This window comes from Lampetra fluviatilis, chromosome 22 (assembly GCF_964198595.1).
Source record: "Lampetra fluviatilis chromosome 22, kcLamFluv1.1, whole genome shotgun sequence".
Taxonomy (NCBI): domain Eukaryota; kingdom Metazoa; phylum Chordata; class Hyperoartia; order Petromyzontiformes; family Petromyzontidae; genus Lampetra; species Lampetra fluviatilis.
The window spans coordinates 5,598,854-5,612,766 of NC_136296.1; the positions used below are offsets into that span (position 1 = coordinate 5,598,854).

At 44.4% G+C, this 13,913-nt stretch overlaps 1 protein-coding gene across 11 annotated transcripts in view; it reads right to left on the reverse strand.

Annotated features, from left to right (window-relative positions):
* LOC144938461 (regulating synaptic membrane exocytosis protein 2-like) overlaps positions 1 to 13,913 on the reverse strand; it is a 267,561-nt gene that overhangs the window by 25,394 nt on the left and 228,254 nt on the right. For 10 of the 11 annotated variants that reach the window (XM_078866297.1, XM_078866289.1, XM_078866291.1 and 7 more), the window contains one exon: positions 10,074 to 10,222. In XM_078866297.1, the coding sequence (XP_078722423.1) occupies positions 10,074 to 10,222 (149 nt within the window). Of the gene's footprint in view, positions 1 to 1,275; positions 1,450 to 10,073; positions 10,223 to 13,913 lie in introns of those variants that run through there. The other variant, XM_078866296.1, reaches the window with a different exon arrangement.

The window sequence follows — 13,913 nt, forward strand, 5'->3', positions numbered from 1 at the left end:
ATTTCATTTACGCATCTCGATATATGTAATAATTAAAGTGCCTGGGAAGAGAGTAACCATCCCCCCCCCCCCCCCCCCCCCGGGAGAATTTGTTTCTTTAGCATTTAAATTAGCCCGAGTTTCATAAAATAAATCACGAACCCCGGGCTACTCTGGATATTTGCAGCATATGAACTTTGAGAGCACATGCGACACGGTGGCGCAGCAGTCCCTGGCCACCCTGCCGCACCGCACGCAGCGACCGCCCTCCGGCGTCGACACGGCGGCGGCGCGGCACGGAACGGCAGCGCCGCCGCTGCCGCCGGAGTCGCCCTCGCACGCCGCCACCGCGCGGCCGGGCGAGCAGCAGCAGCAGCGGCTGTGGGGACGGTGGACAACGGCGACGGCGGTGGGGCGGATAGGGGACGAGCGGCGGTGCCGGCGGCGGGAGGGGGGGTCGAGGCGGCAGGGTGGGGCAAGGGCGGCGCATGCACGGCAGACGGGAGGGGAGGCGTCGCGGCGGGTGCGGGGGACCATGCGGGGCTCGGGGCGGCGCTCTCGCTCCGCTCGGCTCGTTTCCTTAAGGCGCGCATGCGGGTGCGACTCGAGGCACAGCGCCTCTCTCAGAAAGGCCGAGCTGAGTTAGCGGCGGGGGAAAGGGGGGGGGGGTGGAGGGTTGGGGGGGGAGTTTTGCGGAAGAGGAGAAGACAACAACAACAATGACGATGACGACGAGAGGTTTGCGACGTCGTTTGCCCCAAATGGAGCGACGGGGCAAGGGCGCGCATGCGTAGCGAATGGACAACGGTGAAATGTGAAATTCGCTTGCGCAAAGTGGAGCTAGTATGGAAAATAAAATGCGTACGTCGTTTACGAGAGCAGATGATCATTTGCATTACTAAAAAAGGCATGCGGCAATAATTCAACGAAGTAATGCAATAACTAATCAACAAATTTCATAATTAATGTCATCAAAAATCATAAAAGTTTAACTCTAACTGCAGTACATTAATTGCTTGAGTAAAAAAAAAAGTATATATCCTGTATTTTGCAGAAAATATAGCATGCATTCACTTAATTTGTCCACATGAATCATACGCAAGATAATGAACCATCCTGATCTGTATAACACATCAGAACTTCACAGCTGAACAGTACATGTCCTGTCATTTTAGTGCTATCACTAAACCAGTGAAAATATGGGCAAATGCACTTTTCTCATCCGATCACAAACTCAAAGACAAACCAAACCATCGCCAATTCGAGAAGAGCAAAACACGAAAGAGGCAATCTTACCATATCCGAGACAGCGACTTGTGCAGCTCTACGGGACATTCCTTCAAATCGCACTCACCCTCCGTTTTCGCTGCCATCCTTACACCGCGAGACCATGGAACTGGTGTGATCAAGGGGATGAAACGAAGCCCCCCTTCCCTCCCCCACCGATCGTGCGCGCGCGGACACTGAGCTGAGCCCAACCGAGCGGCACGGACCGAGCCGTCGAATGAAATAAATAAGGGTGAGAATGAGCAAATAAATAAGTGAAGTGGTCACGCTGCGCCGCGCTTCTGGCGATTGGGGCGACCGTCGCACTTTCTCTCGGTGCGCCGCTCCTACCGTGTCCACGTCAGCTCTGCTGCGCGGAAATAATAATCTGATCGCGACGGTTTCACCGAAGACGCTTTCTTTTTTGTATTCCCTTTCCTCCCAGTCCACTGGTCGCCGAAGCCGCCTTGCGGTGTGACCACAAAGCCTCCTGCCGACAATTGGCCAGCATTTGCTGACCGTTACAAGACTTGTAAAAAAATTCCTCGGTAGGGTCACAATGTGGTTTTTTTCTTCTTACAATTTTGGAATTGTCGGAATCGATAAAGCGTTTAAACAAGCATCGTAATAATGACCGCGTTTTTTTTATGTCGGCTCTAATAACCAACACAGATAAAGCTGAACAAAATTGTAACGATTATATTAACCAGACGGTATATTGGACAAGCGTAGAAGGCCACTGCACACTCGTGCTTGAACGCATCACAGAATGGTCCAGTGGGCTCTTGCCTAAAGCGCATGCTTTGACTTACGCAGCCAACTATGGTCGCGCTAAGGGCACACGCCAAGTTCAAGTTTATCGTCTTGAATTTTTTGGAATGGTAAATATTGATATGAAAAGCCATTTGACTAAGAGGTTGGCGATGTTTCGCTTAGTGTAAATATTAATCATAAGTGTACACTTACAGGACTATGTTTCGTTAGTAGACTCACAGGTTTCTTTACCGAAAGAACCAATAATCTAGGTTTCTAACCATCATCATGAGCAACGGATGTGATATATCTACTTACAGTTGAAGGTGTCATGTTAAGAAGGTTACATATACGTTTTGGTGAAACCAATATAATACTGCCATTATCATATTAGTTGTAGCTTTACCGCAGTTCAGTTTTCATTCTCATAAGTCAATTTGATTGGGGGATGTGTTCCCGATTTTTAGATTTATCTCAAAAAGTACAAAAAATCAGGCCAATTCATCACCATCTCTCATGGTCTCGGAATGCATCACTCCATCCAGCGTCTTCACGTGACCCGGTTCCATCGCTCCATTTCCGTAGTGGACATCCTCTCATGGAATTTCTCTTTTTCGGCTGCCAATCCGTTGTTAGTCTCTGAGCACCAGTCATCATCCCTTCTGACGACATGTCCTTGTCAAGCCAACCTACTTGTTCGTTCGTTCATTCATGTCTCAATCCGCTTGTCCTGGTGAGGGTCGCGGCTTTGTATTCAAGCAAAACAAACCTTGCCTTTTTAACGTCTGGCAGCTCAGCAGCACTGATTCAAGCAAGCCTGACTCTGCTGATGAGAAACTGTTGGTTGAAATCGGCACGCAATTGACTCGTTCTGAATCAATGTTGCTGAAATTATTCACTCCCAGAATGCCGTTGAGACGACGGGGGTTTTGCAAAAATATACTTTTCACGTGGAGAGGTGGGTATATCAAGGAGACGTTACATTTTCTGTACAGTCGATATGATGTCTTTAACATGTTTCTGTGCTCTCTAATCCACGTGTTTCTCAGTGTACAATGGCATGGACATCCCCTTGCTGCTCGGCACACTCTTCAGCTTATGTTCCATTTTCCTTTTCAATGTCCATGTTTCTTAGTCATATATCACAGCGTCCAATATAAACTGATTAAGCCCCACTTTACAGGTGTATTTATAAAGTGCATCCATCATATTCATACATATCAACCCGTATGCTTGTACAGAGAAATTGAGTTTTCAGGTCCATATGGAGTACAGCCGTTTCAATACGGGCAAAAATGTTTTTCTTTCTATTTGTTTGTGTTTTTCCCTTGTGATGGGACTTTGTAGGATGAACGTTGAGATATATAAGGGCACGGGGTAACCAATACGGTCTGAATTGGTCTGTAATAAGGTAAGTGGTTGACAGGTATGTATATGTACGCCTTTATTTTTGCAATTTAATTTTCAGAAAACTGCGAATAGCCTTGGTAAAAGCGTATCTCCTTGTGCGACTCCCCACCTAACAAGAACACGTCTCAATATAGCTGTGCCAGTATTGTAATCAGATTTTATTTGAATGTTTAGTCCTCGTTTTTTGAGAACTGAGATGACTGCATGAATTTCCACCGAGTGAATGCCTATTCGTAACCTGCAAAGGTCGGGCAAAATCGCATGTATTTTCTAAGTTAATCTGGTAAATTGTTCGTGAACGATTATTGGGAACTGAACAATGGACAATTTTACAGGCCAACAACTACGTGAGCAATCTGGCTTTAGGAAAGGTTTCTCGACTGTTTATTGTTCTTTTTGCTCTTGTTAGTTTGCACATTCCAACCCTGCGATGCCCTGAAACTGTCACCACTGCCGATTGTATTTAGCAGCAGCGCCGTGGTTACGAAATGTCAACTCCCCTGCCTGGCATGCAGGAGGTCGTGGGTTTTATCCCTGACTCCTAAATATTTGGAGGTTGCATGTCTCTCTCCCCGTGGTCATGCTGTTTTTCCCCAGGTCCTCCGGTGTTTTCCCTCGACATTCAGAAACATTTGTTTAGAGTACTCTTAGGTTTTTTCGGTAAAGTCACGTAGGTAAAAAATTAAAAATAAATGATAAAAATAATAGAAATAATAGAAATATTAATAATAGCTTCAAATCTAGAATTTGTTTAGAGTATTTGGCTGCTATAAAGTTCCACATGTTAAGCCACTTTGTTGAGCTGTCATTTGTGGCCAGGTCATTTCTGAAAAAATATATTTATAACTCAGTGGGTCTTACCATATGAAATAAAAAAAAATTGTCTAGTTTAGTATTGGGCTGTGGTCGTTCTCGTAATAAAGCTGCTTAGCTCAATGGGGCTTTACCAGCTGAAATAAAATCTGAGTTTGAGTCTACCATCAACCACAGATCTTAAAATATTTCTCCTTCAGACACAATCGTATACTGTGATACATGCATCTGCGTATTTGTATGTATGTATGTATAAACTATACATGCATATAAACTATACATACACAAGTATCTCAACTACTTATATTTGCATAGTCCATTATAAATCATGCAGAAGTTCGACCACAAAAGTGACAAAACCCAGACTGGGTTTATGTGGCCTGCGCTGGCTTGAATCACCCCTTTTCTTGGCCTGGGCCAGTTTATCACATTAACGACACGCACCCAAGTGGCTGTTAACCCATGGGTGATAAAAAAAAAACTCTGTTCAGACACAATGCCCCGACTCAGCCCTAGCCTCTAAAAAACGTGTCCATGTCAGCATCTAAGCAACCGCAGCCGCTATCACCTCGCCCATATAAAACAAGGACTAACTGCAAACAGGCAATACGTTATACGTGCAACATTAATTTTATTGGACTCCTTTTTTAATGTTGTCTATCAAAGTTTTAACGGATTCCATATGCAACCCATTCTCGTCTGAGTGCTGTAAAAATGTGTGAACTTCAAAAGTGCTTCCAATTTCACATTAAAAATGTAAAGTGTATGTTTTTTTAGTTTAGGCATAAAGCCTTAGCTACAAAGTACTTCAAAGACATGTCAGCCTCACAGGCTATGCAAATCCATGCACAGTGAGCTACGGCAAATCTGAGCAGACAAGTTTAAATTGCCGAAAAAATAAATGCAATGCACTGGCATGTTTAAAAATAGATACCGTTTGCAATGGTGTAGAATTTGATTAAATAACGTAGCAGTATAGGAAATGCTTGCCCTACTCTACTGCACTTTTCCAGATAGACTTTCACGAAGGCCATTATATAGACAGGGATGAGTTTCAGATTTCAACATTTAAGATTTTTGTACAAGTTTGATTCCTTCTTCGGATTGTGGAATACTTATTCATTATGTGTACCCACGTAAAATGCATTTGCGCTCACGTAAGTGACGTCACCCAATGCCACCTGACTCCACTTTTAGCGAGGACAAGCGCATAAGCATACCTGTCAACCCATATGGTATCCCTGTATTCTTGTACAGGGAAAATTTAGTTTAACACGAAAAAATTTACATTTTTGTGTTTCTACCTTGTGATGAGACTTTGTAGGATGAAAGTTGAGATTTATCAAGGCACGGGGTGACCAATAAGGTTGGAATTTGCCTGTAATAAGCCAGGGCACTGATAAGGGGTTGACAGGGTATGGGGAAATGGCGTCGATTTGGTGACATCATTACCAGTTTCTGGATCAATCTAAAGCAAAAAGACAATATTCGGATCGTCTGAAATGTCGTATCTAAGCCTGATTTTTCAGATGTTTTTTTTGCATTTGAAAATCACGAACAAATCCTGCATCAGGCTCCCAGTTTCACTCAAATTTATATAACATCCACACACTCATTAGTGTCGTTAGAGAGAATATAACAAAATAAAGACAATTCATCTCGTGAATGTATCTGTCCCTCTAAGTAAAAAAATCCGGTATCTTTTTACTCATACTGTTTTACATGTATTTACTGAGATAAATTAAATATATTTTTACCTTAAAATGGTCTATTACAAACATAACCAAATTCCTACCTGTAATAATTTTTGACAACGTCTTGGCAACGTCTGAAGATACTGCTCGCGTTTTGATGTCTACGGAAATGATTGTATAGCTTTAGTGCCGAAAGAGTCCACGTGTTATCGCGATCATCCACGGAACAACCGATAAAAGTTGCCCAATCAAACTAAGCGCATGTCCCGTAGTCAACTCCGAGGCAGAACTGAATTGCTTTAGTTGAACCTGCTTCAACTGGACAGCCAGTATACGTTGAGTTGCCATATCGCACACATACATTTCTATCACAGGTTTTCTTTTTTTCTGTGTGCATGTGACAATGTAAGCACTATATGTCAAAGTCTGAAGTGCCTGCGAAAGCCTCTTTAAAACAATGTCAGTGGGACCTCCTGAATTAAAACAACCGAAGTGTTAGGCTGAGGGTGTTAACCCGTGACCCTCACCTCAAATTCCACGGCAAGCCAGAAAGGTTTGTAATGCATGGGATGTCCACCAACATACACGTGGCTAATTCATGAATAAATGAACTCGGTGGGATGGGGTTGGAAATCCCATGCGCCTAGTGGACGTGTTCACCATGAACATGTTCTAAATGAATAACGTTGCTTCCCCTGGGACATTGCATCTAACTGTGCAGTTCCAATCCACAGCATCTGACGTTCAAAAGTTTTAAGCGGACCTTACGGGAGCCCGTAAATAATTCGCAAATGAGTTCGGCCGCATGCCACAACCGCTGCTCCCGATGGATGTTGTTAATGGGTGGAAATGAACATTCACGGATGCAGGCCTCATCAATCATGGCGCTCGTGCTCAACTTGGGTTGTGGGCGACAAACGGCTCCTTGAGCGCTCGGAGAGGAGGGACATAGCGAGCGAGCGCTGCAAGGTGACGTCTGGAGACCAACGTGGAGGGGAGGGGGTGGTTATTTATTAGCTTTAAACATTCTCCCAGGGGTGTACATCTGAAATGCAATTACTTGTTTTATTCCCTGACCTGGAGAGACATAGTGAGGTGAATGTGCTGCGTTTGCAGACGTAATATTTTTTTTTTAGGAATCGGCCACTTTTGAGGAATTTCGACAAAGCAATGGATCTTTTTTGTTAACCAACGGGGAAGTAGATTGTTCAGCAATAATCTAGGATAAAGCAATAATGTCCATACAATAGGACATGACATGCGTGTGAACGCACGCCGGTAATTCAGGACTTTAGAGGTGCGATTGATGACTCGAGCAGATGTTGTTTGTGGTGAGACTTACCTACAGGGCCTCAAGATAGCGTGTACTATGCAGCACAGCAAGTCGATTATTTTACTCTCTCTAGAATTTGGAGTTACTCCCTCTTGTGCATCGGTTTTCCTCTCACATGGGACATCGTCATGCTGGAGCTCTGCCATCACAACGCATGGCATAACTTATCACAAATATTTCGTTTGATTTGGGTGTAGCGTTGGGCAGTGGTTAGCACGCTATGAAACCAAGGGGCTAAGTGTATTATTTGGGTGGAGCCGAGGGGCAGTGGTTAATGCGGTATGAACCCAAACGACTATCTTATATTCCCGGACATCGGTGTCAAGCATGATCTGAACCGGTCCTAGGCCCCCTCATTGCTATCCCACACTGGTCACCAGTGTGGTGAAGTATGGTCAAACAACCCCCATGACCAAAACGGTTTTGAGAGGCCTTCATACAGCAGTGGATTGCTTTAGTGTTGAAAATAATTATTCGCAATTGTAATTGTTCTTTCTTATTTAGATGCTATGCATGTATGAGGGATATGTGGCATAAGCATTAGATTGGTATACACAGTATTCACTTGTTATTCACGAGGGATACGTTCCAGATATGCTCCTGAATAGCACATTTTGTAGATAATGATAGGAGAACGTATCTTTTTAATTAATTACCTCCAGTAAATATGTAAATACGTGTTATCTCTCATCACTTGATTTCATCACTTTCTCACATCACATTATCTTTTTCTCTCTCTGTCTCGATGCAGCCATATGGAGTTCCAGATGCGATTCGTGGAGAGCCAAAATCGTGGATAGCAAGTTCGTGAATAGCGAGGGAATACTGTATTTAGATTATATGCACGTACAAAGGACACGTCTAATGAACAGGAGACGAATACATAAGCCAAATTATGCAATAGTGCACAGGGCCGAAATGAGGTTACGGTTGGGATTATGTTGGTTCAACGTTAACGCCGAAGGGCTGAGGAAGTAATGCTGAGGCATCTACGGGAATGCTGTGGTTCGACCAGGCTCGAAAATTCAGTTTAGAAAGAGGCATTGCCGCAGGGATACATTTCGTGCTCAAAGAGAACATATTCTTAGGTTTTTTTTTTTTCGGTAAAGTCACGTAGGTAAAACATTAAAATTATTTTACTTTCATTAATTTTAATGTTTTACCTACGTGACTTTACCGAAAAAAAAAAAACCTAAGAATATGAATCCTTGCAGTCACGAACGCTTCAAATCTAGAATCAAAGAGAACATCCAACGCCTCAATGCATAATACTGCTAAAACAAAATCTCAATTGATGCGAACATTTTTGCGAGACTGCATGGGCAGTTGTGCACAAGCACACACGTAATAATGTAGATAACACTGCTCTGAAATAGGATTGAAAACAATTAATAGGCGAAGTTGCAGACATCTGATATGAATAAGAAAAATCGTGCTAAATGCCGCCTATATGTGGTTTTATTCTTTTAGGGCAGTGTTATTGACAAATGTGCTGGGTTTTCATACTTATTTGCTGCTTTGCTGCATATACAGCAAAGCATAAGAGCCACAGCCAAAGACCACAACGTGGTGTTTCATTCACAAGGCAGCAGCTCTGATCTCACAAGGAAGCGAGATGTTAACTACCTCGCCTGGTATACAGGAGGTCGTGGGTTTGATCCCAACAAAGATGCCTGTATATTTGGAGTTGCATGTTCTCCTCGTGGTCGCATGGATTATTCTCCAGATCCTCCATTTTTTCCCTTCACATTTAGAAACATGCGTTGAGAGTATTTGACTCCTATACATTTCCACATAAGCCACGTCGTTGAGCTATCAGTTGTGGCCAGGTCGCTTCTAAAAAAAATGCCATATAGCTCAGTGGGTCCTATCTGATCAAATAAAAAAAAGTTTACTTTTAGTTTACAATATCTCCCCCAACGCTACGTTGCTCCAGTGGCTTAACGCCAGCGAAAATGTGAAAATTCCCTACTACTCAAACACAACAATGTGGTAATTCTCACAGCGGCTGCCAATCTGAGTGGTTAGCCATACCCAATCCAGCTCTGGCTTCCAAGCTATAGAGAGAGCAGGCTGCAGGGTGGCAATGGCTGAGCATCTGAAATGCCAACACATGCTGACACGTCTCCCGTGTGCCAAGCCCAGAGAGAGCAAAGCTCCCTTAAATGTGGTGAGTCAAGCGGGACTTTGGGGAGAGCGTCTCCTCACCAAATTAACCCCTGCCTCACCTGATCTGCACTGTGGGAGGACGCAGACTAAACCACTGTAAATCACTTCCGCCTTCACAAACGCCATTGTGAAACACTGAAAAACTCACTACACTGTGAACCACTGCCATCTTCACAAATTCGACCGTGAAACCACTGTCACTATCAAACGGTCATTGTGGACCACTGCTAAATTCACAAGTTCAGTAGGGGCACAGCAGAAAACCATTCGACCTCACCTGAGGCCATCGCATGGCTTCCATAAACGAGCGAATCTTTGAAGCTGCTCGTCATGATGCATATGCTGGCACAGGGGTCGGCAACCTGCGGCTCTGGAGCCACATGCGGCTCTTTAAGGAACTGCTTCGTGACCGTTATTCATGAAGGACCACCGTTTCACATTCGCACGGCACTGCAGCTCTTGAAATGTTGAGTTTTTTTTTTACCGAATTCGAACAAACAATGTCCCTCATTGTTATTTTTGGTTGCCGACCCCCGCCCCCCCCCCCCCGCGCTGGCAGAAGAACCCACCCTTCCCATGGGCAAATCTGGCGGCACCGTGGTTGGGGGGAGGGGGGAGGAGGGGGCTCGCCCCAGCATGCTAACCCCTTGCCTCACCTGATCTTCTTGCTGCCACGGATCCTCTCCGACTGCACGGACATGTAGCTCGTGCTGCTCGTCCGGGAGACGCCCGACACGTCGCTCACGTCGCTGTCCGACGACTTGGTGGACACGTTGTCGGCACTGCGCTGGTGGCGGGGCCGGTACTGCGACACACGCGGATTGCCACGGTTATTTTACGAGTTGTATGCAAAACGTGAATACGTGTTGCCTTTGGCCCCAGTTTTGTCCCACGCGTGCCATCGGCGCTCGTGGTCACGAGACAAAGGATGCATTGGAACTCTTACATGTTTTGATCTTCTTCCGTGCAGGGGAAGGTCAACAAATGAAACACGACAAAAAGTGCTGAGCCACCCATCCACTTTCCGCGGTGGCCAGAGTTCAAATGCATTCACCTGCTATTGTACATGGAACCAAATAGCACCGTGGCAAGCTTGCTCGACGACGCAGTTGGAAGACTAAGTTGAAATCGCAGTCTATAGGCACAAAACAATGCGTATATTCGTTGATTCAAATAAAGGATCACAGTCGCAATAAATGCAGTGAATAGTGCATGACAACATTCATAACATGCGATCTTTGCACATTAAGTGCAACAACTGACATGAAGAATTACACACGCATTATTCTCCCTTTCAGACATAGATATAAATTGTTTACAAAGGGCATTGGGAGGGCAAACAAGCTGTCTTTAGGAAAGGGTTTTCTGCCATCAACAACCCACATACGATTAATCAAGTTCTAGAGAAGACAAATTAATATTGAATACCATTCCACCTCGACTTTATGTAAGTATATACTGTAAATAACCAACCATGCTAATTGCAGGTGCGGGGGAAGGACAACAAACTAAACACAAAAAACAGTTCTAAAGAAATGCGGTTTCATTCTAGATTTAAAGTGAATATCTCCAGTGGCTTCCAGATATCAGAAGCCGGAACGTTCCAGGCGGCCACAGAAGCACATCCGAAAGCGCGCGATGCAGTAACCGTCTTTGTTCGAGACACTGCATACCACATCATCGTGCACTGGTTGGCCCTATTCCTGGTTTGAGGGAGGACGTCATTGGGTGGATTTGCAAATTCCCTCCTAATTGCAACGTAAGCATATGTAGTTAAAATAATTAATCCCCAGACATGAGGCCGATTAACAGCTTACTTGTATATGGTGAACTTTCCATTTGCCACTTTTCATCGCGTGGATGATTACATTCCCTGCACCCAGCGTGTTCTGTGAGACGTTTCTGAACTACTCACTTGATTTAAGACTGTTGGCAAGGCTAATACTGCATCAGTGAGAGAAATAGGTACTTTTGCGAGTAACCCAGGCCTACCTTGCAGATTGTTCTCAATGGATGTCTTTTGTTGCCAGAAAAAAGGGGGGAAAACTTCTTCTCAGGTGAATTGAAGGACACTCAAATTAAATGCTAATAAATGAACTCTCTTTCCTCTCATCCCCAGTGGTATTTGTATGTATATTGAACGTCTTTCACACCCTTTACAATCCTCGTGCGTATTATCCGTGGAGAAGATGGCAGTACCCACACTTTACCCCACCACAACGCGACCTACCAATCGAGCCCACAACCACCACAGTGAACTCATTTGAAGCCCTTCTTCCAGCAGTGGCACGAGCGAGCAATTAAATCGGGGCTGCACCCTTGAGACGAATTTTGGCGTTCACTCAACACGATGAACTTAACTCCGTACCACCTTTGAGCACGGTTGGTTACGTACGGTGCGAAATAATTTCAACATACATAGAATCCCCCACAACCTTTCCCATCACAATGAACCCATCAAAGGGACAATTTCTCATCAGTGTGGAGAACTACATTTGCTTACTGGTAATTCTAACTTTCTGCATAATTTTTTAACCAAACCTGGGGCCATTTCAGCGAATTCCCATATTCTCCGCGCAATTTTGAACGAATCAGGCCACCTCCATTTGAGTCTTCCACTATCGATTTTTATCCCTACTTATCACAGACAAGGCTTTCTTTACTCGTGTTTTAAAGCCATTAGCGTGTCCTGCTTGATTCGATAATTCTAGCTCACTTTTAATGGCTGGAGTCGCTCTCGTGTAATAATTGGCAATCCCAAAGGAAACAAACAAGGAAGAATAAAAGAGTAAACAAACTCATGAACTTTAAACACCCATGAAACATTCCACACTGCAACTGAATTCTATGCTCGTAGTCTGCGGCGGAGCAGACACAATCGGCACATATAACTGCAATAGCGCCAACTATTATTTTATTCGTTGTAGGTGTTTGCTTCTAGACATATACAGACTCTGACAAGAGCATCTGAATCATTAAGGCCACAACGCACACAACTAAGGGCTTCATTTCCCACTCTAAAGCTGCCAGGCTGGCTTGGAGTAGAGGTTACCAATATAAGTTACGAGTATTAGAGTGCACCTATTGTAACGAACCTATACCGTTGTACCCCTGTGTTTCTACAATCTTACGATAGCACAATATCATAAAGACAAACTAAGTCCAGATGGATGTGGCAAATCCAGATAATTCCAGACTGAAAAAAAAATAAAGTTTGTAAGAACATTAATCTCTGTTAGTCACTTTTATTTTCTTATATTTGTTGATATTTTAGATGTTTTCTTGTTGGGAAATTGCTTTTGTCATGCTTTAAAAAGTGAATGCAGAGTCTCACAGATGCTCTCACTTGGGTGAAACTAAGGGCTGCACCTGACTGACAATCACAACAAAGTCGCAATTCCACGTGCATTGATCACAACGCACTTTAAAATGTCCATTTAGCCCCCATACAGCTCTCCCCCACCCCCTCTCTCCCTTCTTTCTCCCCACTCCCTCGACTTTCATACTTTAGTTGTTCTTCCCCTCACCTTCCCCTCTCTACATAAAAGTACATGTAGTCTGCTCGCGGTCCCCGCTTGGTGGGGCAGCGAGCCCAATCTCCTCCCCCCTCAAAGTTAAAGAGCACAGAGTTTGAGACCAATGTCCGCAAAGTTTCTGTACCTGCTCCACTCACATCTCGGTTCGTGCTCCGTAACGGGATCCTACTGAAATACAAATGTTTTAAATCCAATTAGTTAGATTTTAATTGAACATTTTAACCGTGACTGGTTACATATGAGGATGCTCTCGTGATGTAATGGTCAGCACACTCGACTTGCAATCCAGAGCTCCCTGGTTCGTACTCCCGCCCCTGTCCACCCCGGCGTGTAAATAGGTACAACCACAGTTAGCCAATCAGCAGGCCGCATGTGGTGGGGAGAAAGTGTGGGTACTCCCATCTCTTCCAAGATGTCTGGCCAGCATGGAAGAGTAGGCCAAAGTACCCTCGGAGCTCCATCGAGTGAAGGCTCTTGTGCCAGCAGTGGCATGAGTAAGCAATTGCAGGACTGCAACTTGAGTTTCATATGAATACTTGGCGCAAATTGGCAATGATGCACAGGCACAAGTCATGTCAACTCTCCACCATTATCGTTAACATTGCCTTGCAATTGAGACACATTAATCACGCCAATCTTTCGGTGCTCTGTAGACATATCTGCTGAATGGCATATGTCATGATGAAAGTGGTTGGTGTTTGTAATTTATGCGTGATACAATATGGTGTCACTGGAGAGACTAAGGTGGTTGGGGAGGTTTGGTGCAAGCCTCACCACACCGTCGCATGCCATGCCAGCACTAATAGGTGCTCACTAACATCACTTGCCCAATGAACATACCATTGGGTTACCATTGTGTGCATGCAAATATGATACTCATTGTAAACCTTGGTCGGTGCTGCTGCACTTAGCTTACTAGATTCACAGTCAGTTGAGAGTTAATGTTATCACCCCGTCTCC